Source organism: Vespula vulgaris, chromosome 22, assembly GCF_905475345.1.
Source record: "Vespula vulgaris chromosome 22, iyVesVulg1.1, whole genome shotgun sequence".
Taxonomy (NCBI): domain Eukaryota; kingdom Metazoa; phylum Arthropoda; class Insecta; order Hymenoptera; family Vespidae; genus Vespula; species Vespula vulgaris.
The window spans coordinates 887,300-901,679 of record NC_066607.1 but is presented as its reverse complement, the minus strand read 5'-3'; the positions used below and the strand labels follow the sequence as shown (position 1 = coordinate 901,679).

The 14,380-nt window shown below is 26.2% G+C and overlaps 2 protein-coding genes across 4 annotated transcripts; one reads left to right on the top strand and one right to left on the bottom strand.

Moving 5' to 3' along the window:
- On the top strand, positions 1–9,216 carry LOC127071609 (exonuclease mut-7 homolog). Of its 3 annotated transcripts, XM_051011096.1 has the most exons (14): positions 1–144; positions 3,470–3,678; positions 3,752–3,892; positions 4,106–4,290; positions 4,370–4,608; positions 5,131–5,312; positions 5,426–5,614; positions 5,699–5,896; positions 5,980–6,129; positions 6,999–7,277; positions 7,371–7,519; positions 7,600–7,944; positions 8,083–8,273; positions 8,388–9,216. In XM_051011096.1, the coding sequence occupies exons 2-14, from the start codon at positions 3,528–3,530 to the stop codon at positions 8,746–8,748; spliced, it is 2,760 nt and encodes a 919-aa protein (XP_050867053.1). In that variant the 5' UTR covers positions 1–144; positions 3,470–3,527; the 3' UTR covers positions 8,749–9,216. The 3 variants fall into 3 exon arrangements, with proteins under 3 accessions (XP_050867053.1, XP_050867054.1, XP_050867055.1); XM_051011097.1 differs by lacking the exon at positions 1–144 and having other exon boundaries at positions 2,499–3,678; positions 4,133–4,290; XM_051011098.1 differs by lacking the exons at positions 1–144; positions 3,470–3,678 and having other exon boundaries at positions 3,794–3,892; positions 4,079–4,290.
- A 1,124-nt stretch (positions 9,217–10,340) lies between these two features.
- LOC127071613 (paraplegin) lies at positions 10,341–14,128 on the bottom strand. The gene is made up of 10 exons (XM_051011114.1): positions 13,939–14,128; positions 13,427–13,767; positions 13,094–13,360; positions 12,748–12,979; positions 12,342–12,650; positions 12,051–12,219; positions 11,502–11,851; positions 10,888–11,384; positions 10,671–10,796; positions 10,341–10,593 (listed from the first exon to the last, which is right to left on the bottom strand). The coding sequence occupies exons 2-10, from the start codon at positions 13,604–13,606 to the stop codon at positions 10,432–10,434; spliced, it is 2,292 nt and encodes a 763-aa protein (XP_050867071.1). The 5' UTR covers positions 13,607–13,767; positions 13,939–14,128; the 3' UTR covers positions 10,341–10,431.
- Positions 14,129–14,380: the final 252 nt, after the last annotated feature.

Sequence of the window (14,380 nt, the reverse complement as noted above, 5' to 3'; positions counted from 1 at the left end):
CACGATACAACATTCCACGACAAAATGTTTATTTATTAAAGCAAGTGTTATGAAATAGGTTAAATTGCTAAGAACACTTGAAAACGTTCACTCCGATTAACTTCGATCGGGACCCACGAAGAGAAGAAAGAAACGAGAAAACAGGTTTTTCATTTCTTTTGTTTCGATTGAGGCGTATCCGTCTTAAATTACTATTCGTTTATTAATATTCGAATATTTTAATTATCTATTTGACCTAAGGATTTTTTAATAAAGCGATGTCTACGAATCACGGAGATTAACCAAGATGTCTGCTCGTTTTAATTCTTTTCACACTTAGTGGAAAGTGGAAACGATTCACACAGAATTTTTAATTCACAATAATGAAAACAATCGAAGAATATTATTACTGTTTAATTTTAATACACGCTACGTAGACATTGTTTTCTGTGTACTATACTGCGCCGAAGAGTAAATAGATCACTTTTATAATGATTGAGTCATAGATGTTGATATCACAGACAATCTTCACAAGAGCATGTTTATATGAAATAGTCCAAAAAACGTTCATAGTTTATATATGTAACAATATGATATTAGATATACCAATCAATAGGTTTTTACATGTTTAAATTATTGAGAATTTAACCAAATTATTAAGAATTCGTTGAGAGTTCGTTTAGAAAACCATTATACGAGATGACGCATGAATGAAACTTAAAGGGAAAGACAGTCTTAGTAAGGTAGTAACAAATGTAGATTCCCTATATTATATTTTGTTCTTTTAAATATATTCTTTTTCCTTTTGTCATTATTATAAATCATTATTATCCCATAATGTAATGTTAATATATAAATCATTTATATATTGTAGATCATATTATACATGATACATTTATATATATATATTTAAACATAACATTTTTCAATAAGAATTATCAAATATTTTTTCTAAATAAAGTATTTAAATCTAGAAAATTTCGTTAAATATAACGTATAATACAATCTTTAGATTAAAGTAATAACGATATTGATCATAGTTCTTTAGTTCCGACTTATATGGATTCAGTGTAAGATAAAACGTATATGTATTGACAAATTCGTAAAAGTTAGAAATATTTAATTCTCTTTGTTTTTGTTTCAATGAAAAACAAAAGATCTGGTCTTTTCAAGAATATATAGTTTTGTTTAGTGGATATTGGAAATTTCTACATTATCGACATTAAGTCTCCACCTAGTATTTTATAACGCTTTTGCATATTTATATCGATTTTAATTTTATTCTCGCCGTGTATTCGTTGTAAATAACAAAATTTTAAAAATTTATTATTAAGGATCATTTCGATACTAGCTTTAGACTTTGTTTTTCTTTAAATAAGGAATGTGATAAAACCAATCTCGATACAGTAATTTGAGAAACAAATATCTGAATTACAATCTCTGTGATCTATGAATATATGCTAAAGAGATTTTCCTCGCGAGAAATACACAATATTACAATATTATCCATAAATGTTACTTATTTGTTTTATTTGTTTCATGTGTTATGAGTTATGTCTTGCGATCGCGTTTAATCTAACCTAGTAACTATTACATTACTATTTTTCTACTATTATTTGTTTTTTTCCTAGGCAACGGAAGTTACGTCATTGTGAAGTCCCCTTTCTTAAATAGACAATCTTAGATTACAATTAAATTGAATTAGTTGGGATACGTTAATCTTTATTTGTAATATTAGAAACATAATATAAAAAATTGTAGCCCACAAGGCTACTACGATACAACAATTATGGCATAAACGGAAGATATCAAAAAAGAATTATTATTTTTTATTACTATAAATGAAATTACAAAAACCTGAATACTTTGCATGATGCATGGAAATTATGTAAGAATAATAAATTAAAATATTCATTATATATTTAGTTTCTTACTAATCCTAGCATATACAAAAAATTGTAAATGTGTAAAACCAAAATCGTCTCTTGCTTTTAATGATTTGTATAATTATAGTTTCTATAATAACTGATATTAAAGAATTTCAATTTTGTTTAAATTTGTATATACTTTTTATTTTAATAATAAAAATGAAATTTGTATGTGTGTATAGGTATATATTTACAACTATATTATTTTTAGTATCATTGTTTTAAAAGATAATTAATGCATCTATTAAATGGTAGCTATAAAAGAATTTTCAAATTAGATAATAACGAAAGGATATCTATAAAGAATGTTTATTTTCTGATTTCAAAATAGCAACTTTTAAATTACTCAATCAAAAAAATACACAACTAATTAAAATGATCTTGGTTATATATGAATTTGTTGAACATAATAAATTATTGCTGCAAATGTTATGAATAAAATTTTTAGGTTTTTGCAAGTGATTTATGAATAAAATATATCATCCATCTTTTTAGAATATAATTAATGAAAGAACTATAAAAATACTATATAATATATATTTATATTAAGACTGAGAACGTATTATATTAATCCATAAATATTTTTACTACCTCTTATTTTACAAGATAGATTAAGGATTATAGAAATTATTTGAATGCTGAAACGTATAGGAATAAGAAATGTAAACGAAAAGTTTATATTTCTTAATATCTGTCATTAGTACGTTATCATTTTATCAGCTGTATTTCGCAATCATTATTGAACAAACATAAAAGGTCAGCATAACTACAACTTTGAAGTTATATATAATGCTACTATAATATATAACATTCTCCAATGTCGAGAAATTCTAATTCTATGCATGTGAAAAGATAGTACATGTCTATATTTTTGTTTAAGTGTGTATATGTAAAATAGGAACAATATATTGCACAAATTTATATTAAATTTGTATATAGCAGTCAACAATTGTGTACCGATCAATTTCATGAAATAGAATAATATTCTTGTTTATGTAGAGAAAAATATGATTAAATATCATAAATTTTTATATCTACCGAAGATATAAATTCCATAGATATACAATGATATACACGATATATGGTACATAGATGATTGTTTCGACTGCTCAGAGAAATATTATTTCTTATTGTAAACTATGGGACTGTGATGAAACGAAGTTTGAAGAATATAACCGTTTAATGATATATAACTAGCTATTTAACACGCTATAATATTAATATTAATTATGACGTTACGCGTTTTTATATTGCTCTGGTGTATATTTGTTGTAAATGACGAAACTTTTGAATTTCTTTACTAAATGGCGCTTCGATCATCACAGATGTTGACTTGAGGTCTTGTTTCTCTTTAAATAGGGAATTTGATACAACCAATCCCTATTCAGTAATTTGAGAAATAAGTATCTAGATTATGATTTGTTCAATTTTTGAACACAATAAACAAGGAAGTAATAAATTAAGAACACAGTGAAGCCCCTTTCTTTTAATAAAAACAGTATTGAGTAGAGGTTACAGTGAATTATTTAGGTTTTAATAATACGAATTTTTATTCGTTTTAGAAACCTAAAATAAAAAATTGTAGCGCATGTCACAAGGTAATATTGCAGTATAAAAATCATGGCGCAAGCGATAGTAGGTATCGAAAACGGATCTAGCCATCACATGGCATTTTATCCAAAAGATGCTGAAGAAGATCTATTATTCTTTACAAGTATAGATGATGCTACAAAAACTTGGTTAAATACTTTGCATGATATGTGGAAATTATGTAAGCATATCAAATATTAAATTAAAATATTCATTATGTATTTAGTTTCTTACTGTAAAGTGGATATTTTTAGGGAAAAAATGTGAAGGAGTTACCAAAACATTATTTGATTATTTTGATACTGCTCCAAATCCTTACTTGAGTACTTTGAGGATCCTAGTAAATACAATGGATTTCAAACACGCAAAAGTAGGGTCATCTCTTGTTTTTACAGGTTCGTCTGTTTTAGTATAATTAGTATTTCTACGATGATTGATACTAATGAATTTCAATTTTGTTTAAATTTATATATATTTTTATTTTATTAATAAAAATGAAGTTTATATATATATATGTATATATATGTATATATACGTATATATTTAAAATTATATTACTTCTGGTATCTTTATTTTAAAAGAAGGTTGATGCATCTATTAAATCGTAGTTATAGAAGAATTTTCAAATTGGTTAGCACCTCGAAAGGATAGCTATAAAGAATGTTTGGTTCCTGATCTGAAATTAGCAGCTTTTAAATTACTTGGTCGTCAAAAAAATATGCAACTAATTAAAATGGTCTCAATTACATATGATTTTGTTGAACATAACGAATTGTTTTTGCAAATAATTCAGGTATGTAAATGATTTATAAATAAAATTTTTAGGTTTTTGCGAGTGATTTATGAATAATTTGTATCATCCATCTTTTTAGCATGTAATTAATGCAAAAAGGTATAAAGAAGCAGCACAATTTGCAACTATGTTAAGATTGCAAATGTGTTATACTGATCCGGAAATATTATTACTGCCTCTTATCTTACAAAATAAATTAACGATCGTAGAAGATTTTTTATTTGACTATCCAAATATACAGAAAATATTGGTAACGTATTTGGATAATTTAGTGGCACTAGGAAAACATATGGATAATAAATTAGAACAATATATTGAGTAAGTTTATATCATTTTTATGTACAATAGTTAATAATAGTACATCAATCAATTTCATGATAGTAGAAAGGGTTCATTCCACTCCTATTCATCATTTTCTCTTACAGAAAAATATGATTGCATGTCTTAAACTTTCCACAGGTACGCAGACAGATAGGTGATTGTTTTGGCTCCTCAGAGAGGCGTGGCTCTTAATTTGTAATTTTAGTAACAGTCACGCATATTGAAAAAGCAATATTTATGTGAATTGTGAATCACACGCAGTTCATAGTTATTTTACAGCTAAGTTCTATAAATCGTGCCACCAAATATATTTCTAGATTGATTGTTACATTTCGAAAACATGAATGTTTCTAGTACATATTCATATGTATTCATCTAGTACATATTTATATTTTCTATATGATAGAATTAATAGAGAGGAAATCTTTTACTGGCATGAAATTGACTGGTTGTCTGTTATTAAGTGCTGCTATACATAATGTATACATAATTTGGTATTCAATGAATAAATAATTGTAGAACAAATAATATACCAGATGTAAAAATTGGAACAATACAAATACGACCAATGACAAAATTAATAGCACGTTTTGCTAAGCTATATAATCTTCCACCAGAATTGTGTCCAAACTTAAATCGAAGACGAAATGAAGGTGCATTACAATTTCTTATTCATAAGCGGTATGATGATGGAAGTTTAAGTAAGTTAATATTTGTAGTATTTTTTATTTCGTAGTTTATGTGTAAATAATTAATAACTTTTAAATAACTCTCTGGAGTTATATATAACATATATTTTATGTTTAATATATAGACACTGAAAGTTGGAGAGAAATGATAAGGGAAGCTGTAGGACATGACACAGAATTGCAGTTAGAAACTGTCAAATTATTATCTATGGTAGGTGAGATAAAAGAAGGCTTATATTGGGCTAAAACATTTGACATTCCTAAAGAACAATGGCCATGGGCATTGTCTTTTCAAGCAGAACAATATTCGGATGGTAAAATATTTGAAGTTTTAATGTTATTATATAATTAATTAGTACTATATCTGTGTTTGTAACATATTATATTTTAATATTTAGAAATAAATGTGGGTGCTTCTACTAGCAAAGAGGAAAATTGGAATCACGAAGATAGTTCAGTATGTTATCATACTTTGAAATTACCTAGAGATACCATTAAGCTTATAGATAGTCCAAGATTGTTTGAAGAATTTCTTGATAATGGTTTAAGAGGAGTTCGAATCGTTGGTATTGATTCCGAGTGGAAACCAACTTTTGGTATATAAATGCATTTTTTATTTCAAGATATACAGAAGTATATAAATCTATTTAAAATTATTTTTAAAGAAATATTTTTTTAGGTACTAAAAAGACTCAATTGGCTCTAATACAAATAGCAACAGAGACAAATGTATATATACTGGATGTTATTACCATAGGAAATCAGCTTGAACATCTTTGGTCAGAATTCAACTTATTGTTATTCGAAAATAAACATATCTTAAAACTTGGTAAGAATACTAATTTTTGTTTTGTTTATAGTTGATATGTAATGTAATCACAGTGTACATATACAATTAATAGTGTACATGTTTATTGATATTACTTATATTATACTTATCTAATTTAATCTCTTTTAAACTAATCTTTCTAATCTTATGTAAACTAATCCATAGCTTTGTAGTTGCGCCCTTTAAATCTCAATCACAATATTGATGGCCAAGATAGTCAGTACCTTTTCTTTTTAAGTTATTACTTTATAAATTTTACATAATAGTTACACACATTTTTCTTATTTCAGTTTTATGTATTGGCTCGATTGTTATTACCAGTATTTTAATATTAAAATATTTGTATTAGGATAAGCGTTATGTTGAAACTAATCAGACAAGTCGTTTGAAATTATAAACAAAATATTTTTACATTTCATAAAAATCATATATAAAATTTAAGTGAAATTGGTTTGGCTATTCCATTAATTTTCAACATAAAAATAATTGTAATCAAATGAGCGCCATTTCGAAAATGTTCAGTTTGAAACATTAAGTGACAGTTTCCACATTGCTACACAAAATGTGTGTAACATTTATTTATGTATAATTAAGCCAATTTGTTGTTAAAATTAGAAACAATTTGATAAAGAACAAGCAAATCACAGATAAATATTTAAAAAATGTCTTGATTAGTATGGAAATTCAAATAGAATTGTAAAATTACATTTTTATCAAAAGTTATAACGAAAGAACGCTTTTCTTAATAATAATTATATAAATCTCGTATTTTCTGTGATTATGCTTACAAGATAATAAGAAGACAAATGATTATTTGAAATTTGTTATACTATACAATATAATATTTACATGGAATGTTTTTGTTGTAGGTTTTGGAATAGCCAACGACGTATTGATGATACGCGATTATCTACCAGCTATTTCAAATATTAAAATTAATGGACAAGGTTATCTAGATGTATTATTTTTGTGGAGAAAGCTTGTAGAAGGATACAATTTTCAATTCCCTTATAAAGGTGATCCGAATTTTACAAGTGAAAGTTTGAGCAAGTTGGTTGAATTATGTCTTGGGGCAAAGTTGAATAAATCAGATCAGTTTTCTAACTGGGAACAACGACCACTAAGGGAAAGTCAAATAGTATATGCTGGTTAGTAATATGCCTTGTTCAATAAATTTTCTTATATTAGTTTTTTAAATCACGCAATACTTGTTATAATATCAACAATGTGTATAATGACAGCATTGGATGCTTATTGTCTTTTGGAGATATATACAACTTTATCTCAAGAGTGTGAACATACAGACATACCGTTTCAAGATATTTGTACAGAGATACAACACATTCCACATAGACATTTCAAAAAAACTCCAAAAAAATATCTAGATACAGTAGGTATATAAAACTAGCAAAATATAAATTATTAACAATATAAGAAAGTTGTTTAATCATATGTTTAAATTGTTAATAGTCAAATGCAAAAATGCAATCAACATTCTCTAGTGAAAAAGACAATGGCCAAAATGATAGTAACTCAAAACAATTTAAAGTTCTACAAACATACCAGAATTTTTCAAAACGTAAAAATTTCAATAAGCAAGAAAATAAACAAAAGCAATATCAAGTATATCCACAAAATCATTCTGGTCCTACACCAGCACATAAATGGCGTGCTGTATGTGATTCGATGTTGGGAGGTTTAGCAAGCAAATTACGTATGTGTGGATGTGATTGCTTATATGTATTATTTGATAAAGGAGGAGAGCAATCTGCTAAATTAGCAGTGCATGAAAACAGAATTCTACTTACACAAAGAGTAAGATCTTATGCTAATAGTTTAATAATTTTGTTCCAGCTTAATATATATATATATATATATATATATATTAATAATTATATATATATATATAATTAATATATAACAAATATTTATAGTTTAATTAATAATTTACAGTTTACACAGTATTTGCCATTAGAAAATTGTTATAAAGTTATTTCGAGTACACCTAATGAGCAATTGCGTGAAGTGTTAAACCATTTTTCTGTGGTTGTTACACAAAAGGATATATTCAGTCGATGTCAAATTTGTAATTTTGATGAATTTGTTGAAGTTCCAAAAGCTTTGATGGATGAACTTGTTAAAAGGTTTGTATATAAATTAATTGAAATAACAACAAATTTAGTCATAATACATTGGCATATTAAAAATGATAAAAATAATATGAATTATCAATAAAAAAAATTATTTTCAATTTTTAGTTTTATAAATGTAACAAAGCACGAATGTCGCAATTTTAAATTTGATTTGTTTTCGTCTGCAAGTCAATACTCCGAAGAATATATGTCCAACATTGACGAGGTTGATACAGTTTTTTTTAAGGATAATTCTAGGAAACAATATCGTGACCGTACATGGCATCTTAGTACAGGTACTTTAGATGTGAAAACGTGTACAACCAAATATCATATGCGAGTACAAATTGATAAAGTTCCATTAGACATATTAAAAAACGTACCATTATTTTATGTCTGTGAACACTGCGGAAATGTATATTGGAGTGGAACACATTTGGAGCGAACTCTTAACGGCGCTATTCAAGATTTGATTATTAAGGAATAAGTAGTATATATGTTTAAATGTGATAGACTCTCGAAGCATGGTTGAGGACTAATATGAAGCACAAATCAAAATTGTCCTTATCGGTTAACAACTTCGAGCCAACAATAAGTAATTGTTCCTAGTATTTACAGCGCCAATTGTATAGACGCTTAACTGTCACTAGTACCCTGATTCAAGTATATTGTTTATATGTGAAAAAAACAATACTATCACATAAAAATATACCATTTATATGTGAAACAAACAATACTATCACATAGAAATATACCACTTATATGTGAAACAAACAATACTATCACATAGAAATATACCGTTTATATGTGAAACAAACAATACTATCACATAAAAATATACCCTTTATATGTGAAAAAAACAATACTATCACATAGAAATATACCGTTTATATGTGAAAAAAACAATACTATCACATAAAAATATACCCTTTATATGTGAAAAAAACAATACTATCACATAGAAATATACCGTTTATATGTGAAAAAACAATACTATCATATAGAAATATACCATTTATATGTGAAAAAAATAATACTATCACATAAAAATATACCATTTATATGTGAAAAAAACAATACTATCACATAGAAATATACCGTTATCGTTCTTCCTCGCGTTTATAAATCGTTTTAATATGAATAAATGTTTCACTTCCATTTCTTTTCATTATATATAATTGCACCTTTGTCTTTAAAGACCCTAGTTTTATTATTACTTGTTAATAAGTTACTGCAATAGTGTAATTATTGAAAATATGAAGTGTTGAATAGATTATAACAATAATAATTGATAATATATGCAAATATATGTTGTACTTCTGTTATCGAAGAATTTGTAATATATTTGAAAAATATTTGAAAATTTTAATAACTACTGTTTTATCGTAATCGTTACTTATTCTATTATTCTCCACAATTTAGATGTTATCAATTGGTGCAATATCTTTATAATAGGTTATACTGGGGTCTTGAATATGACATAGGAAAAGGAAATGCTTTATTAAGAGAAATATCGTAGTTACATATATGATGTAATTTCTCATAACTTTTTTTAATTTTATGTAATAAGAACTAAATAGAAGGGTATATAAGAGATCAATATCCTATATGTGTATTCTCGTGTCTTTGTATTTTAAACAATACTTTCTTCTAATTTGTTACTACATAATGTAAACTTATTAAAGTACAAGGTAATGTGATTTTGATTTATAACATAAAATATATTTTAGTTATTCAAATAATATATAGTGTATGTACATGTATTGTACAAATTCAACGTGTATTTATATTTTTCATCGATAAAAAAAATTAAAATGCGATAAAAAATTTCGAATGAACTTTGTATTATTAATAGAATTATTGTACCTTATAACTTTTTAAATTTCTGAATCTGTAAAACTTATAGATTTAAATTTATGTATGTGAAACATGTTTATAAACTGATAATAATTACGATAATGTAATCATCATTTACAGAAATATAATTGTTCTTTTTACTTTATGATGAAAATAAGAAATACTGAAGAAGATTAATTAAATGTTAACTAGTCCCTTATATTATTTTAATGAAAAATAGTATTAATTATTTATGAATTTTATTATAATTTACTAAACATTTTATTGTTTGTAACATAATATATGAATATTTATAACAATGTCATAATTTATATTATGTTGCTGTTGGATTTACAGTATGTGATTCGTCGGTTTGATTAGATATGACAAATTCAGCTAGCTCAATAAGATTCTTTTTTCCATGCGGTGGTGGACCAATTAACTTTTCTACGTCATCATAACTTAATGTTTCCTTTTCTAGCAAAGCTTCGGCTATCTGAATAATCATATTATAGATTGTTTTATTATACATCATAAATTACATTAATAAGAAGAAACTTATGAAAACCTTACTTTCTCCAACTTGTCTCTATTATCAACTATTATTTGTTGTGCTTTTTCATATGCTTCTGCTATTAATCGTCGCGCTTCAGCATCCATTAGATTTCCTAATTGTTTACTATATGGTTTCTTAGTTCTCTGTAAAAAACGAATAAACAGTAAGAATAATATAGAAATAGATAATAATCTAAAATAAATTATCTTAGAAGATATGTTGCAACATATATACTTGACTAGTGGATTCTTCATCAAAGGACAGTAGACCCAAAGTAGGACACATTCCGTACTGTTGTATTTGAAGATATGCAAGTTTTGTTACTTTTTCTAGATCATTTTGAGCTCCAGTTGTTATTTGATTAAAAATTAGATTTTCTGCTGCACGGCCACCTAACATCATACACATTTTTTCATGGAGTTCTTCTTTACTTTGAAGTTTGTGATCACTTTCAGTGTATTGAGCAAAACCTAAACTTAAGTTTGTTCTAGGTACAATAGTTACTTTAAGCAGAGCATCGGTATATTTTAATAACCATCCTACTAATGCATGTCCAGCTTCGTGATAAGCAATAACACGTTTCATTGATGGTGTTACTGTACTAGTTATTTTTTTCGTACCACCTATTGTCCTATCTATTGCATACATAAGGTCAGAACCTTCAACAATTTTTTTTTTCTGTCTCGCAGCATATAATGCAGCTTCATTACATACATTTGCAATATCAGCACCTGTCAGTTCATTATGTGTATAAGTATTATTATAAAATTTAGTAGATAAATGATTATTAAAAAATGTATTCCTATATATTAAATATCTTAGAATGAATTATAAAAAAATATACATACCAGTAAACCCAGGTGTTAGATACGATAAATAATGAGAGTATTTAGAAGCATCTTCTTGCAAAGCGATCTTTTTTAAATGATACTCGAAGATTTGTTTTCTTTCTGCTAATGTGGGTAAATCTATTAAAATGTGTCTATCAAACCTGCCAGGTCTAAGCAGTGCTTTATCTAAAACTTCTGCTCTATTGGTAGAGGCTAGAACAATGATATTCTCTTTCGATATCATTCCATCCATCTCTACTAAAAGCTGGTTTAGAGTTCGTTCAGATTCATCATTAGTATTAATTGAAGATTCTGAACGTTTTCTACCAATTGCATCAATTTCATCAATATATATAATACTAGGTGCTCTGTAAAAATATTCGAGAATATTATTATAATGAAAATATGAGTAAATAATATGATATAACATGAAACTTAAATATAATTTTGCAGTCTTTCATAGTGAAAACAATTAGTTTTCAAAATGTTAGCAAATAATAATGTTCTGTTTTGTGTAGTATTCACAAATACAATCTTGTATATGAAATTTATTATAATAAGTTATACCTTTTCTTTCCTTCTTTAAATAAATCTCTGACACGTGCAGCACCTAATCCACCAAGTACTTCAATAAATTCAGATCCATTCATAGATAAAAATGGTACATTTGCCTCTGTTGCAACTGCTTTTGCTAATAGTGTTTTACCACAGCCTGGTGGTCCTAACAATAAAGCACCTGAAAGTAATTTGGATCACTGAAAATTTTGATTTACAAATGTATTTATTTCTTTTTATTATGTTACATGTATGTATATACATAAATATATATTATATGCAACATTTCAAATAAATATTTACCTTTAGGTACTTTAGCTCCAAGAATTTGATATCGTTCAGGTTGTTTTAAATAGTCTACAAATTCCATAACTTCTATTTTGGCTTCCTTTAGCCCTGCAACATCCTCAAAGCGTACACCTTTGCCATGTTTCATTGATGGTTCAACCAATGTAAAGTTTGCACTTTTCAATTTACTTATAAATGGTTTAAAATTAGTTATAACAGACGTTTTACTGAAGATTGTATATAAAAGGAGGATAAGACTAAGTAATCTCAGTATATATATCATACGTTCTGAATTTCGATTATAAATCACTGATATTCCATTTTCTTAAAAATATATATAATTCATTTAGTAAGTTATAATATTAAGTACGTATAATTGATATCATTATTGATAAATTACCCATAAATTTATATACCTTACCTTGTTTTATACCCAGTTTTTTCTCTTCTTTTCTTAATTTTTCTTCTATTTGATCAATATTTGGAATATGCATAGTATATGAATGGAAGAGTAATTTTTGTCCTTTAATAATTGCTCCTGGATAAAGATGTATTTTTACCATATTTGTTGATGGGAACACTACGATCTCCTCCACTTCTCCTTTTGCTAACATTTCTTGTACGAATTCTCGCCAAGAAATATTTGCTGTGGACTATTTATATTTTTAGAAATTTTACGATGATTAGCATTATCTACTTTTTAAGTGATATAAAGACAAGAAATATATATTAAATAAAGTGTATTTAATAAAGTATTTAATACTAACTTCTGTGGAAGTGAATAGTATATGTTTTCCAATAAAATATAGAAATGCTACTACTGCACCAATTTTTAAAAAACTCAATATTATATATTTTACAGGATCCGAGTCATTATTTTTTGACGACTTATTATTATCTTCTTCTTTATTATGCGAAGAACTTGTACTAAAATTTCTGTAGCTTCCAAATTTTAATAATTTACATTGATTATTGAAATAATCTTGTAGTGCCGATTGTATCATGCCATATTTTGTATGCGCTTTATTTAATACCTAAAATCAAAATGTTTCATTATTATACTATTTTATTGTTTAGTAGAAAATCATAGTAATACTTACATGATGTCTTTCTAAAATCGGTAATCTTTTCAATTTAATATTTCCATTAGCATTTATATATCTGAGGTTAAAAATTGTATCAATTCCATATTTAAAGACAATATCATGTTTCGAAGACAAGTTTATTATTTTGTATGGTATAAAATAATGCCGGTTCGAACATTTTGTTAAATTTTGCATCTTTTGTTTATTTTATATTTGACTGTTATGCGCATCGGTTGATGAAAGTAACAGTGTACAATGCGTAACAATCCTGAACAACTCGGTAACTTCGTAGAAGTGACATCACATGTGATTGCACGGAATATATACGTATTTATAATATGTATTGTGATCTTTACCTATTAAAGGATAGACATTTTATATCTAACAACTACATATGATATAAAAGAACTAACATTTATTATTTATGAGTTATTTAAAAATTAAAAATGATTGATGACATAACATGTAAACAAATGTTCTTAATGCATGTATATATACATATAAGTAACAACTAAAATAATAGTTACTCTATCGAAAACGGTCGATCTCCATTTTTATTCAAATGCTAGGATAATATTTATAATGCCTCAAAATGTATCTGTGCAAAAGGATGTTCGATGATTCTCGTGGGAATTTTGAGAAAACTATCAATTACAAAATTGTATTTACACTTTTTATATAAAAATTCAACGACATTTTTTTAAGTAACTAAAGTAATTTTTTTTCAATGATAAGAAAATTTTGATTTTACATTTATTTCTACATTAAATCGATCTTACGTCATTGTCATATTATTTGATATTTTCTTGTACGCCGGTAATTATTTCACATCAGATAATATTGTTTTGTTATCAAGCAAGTAGTGTAGTAAGTTTATTCGCATGAAAAATGTTTAATAATTTGTTTAATATTTATGGTTCTTTTATGGAATTATCGTTAGATTTAACATAAATTTTGATTGCACATCTG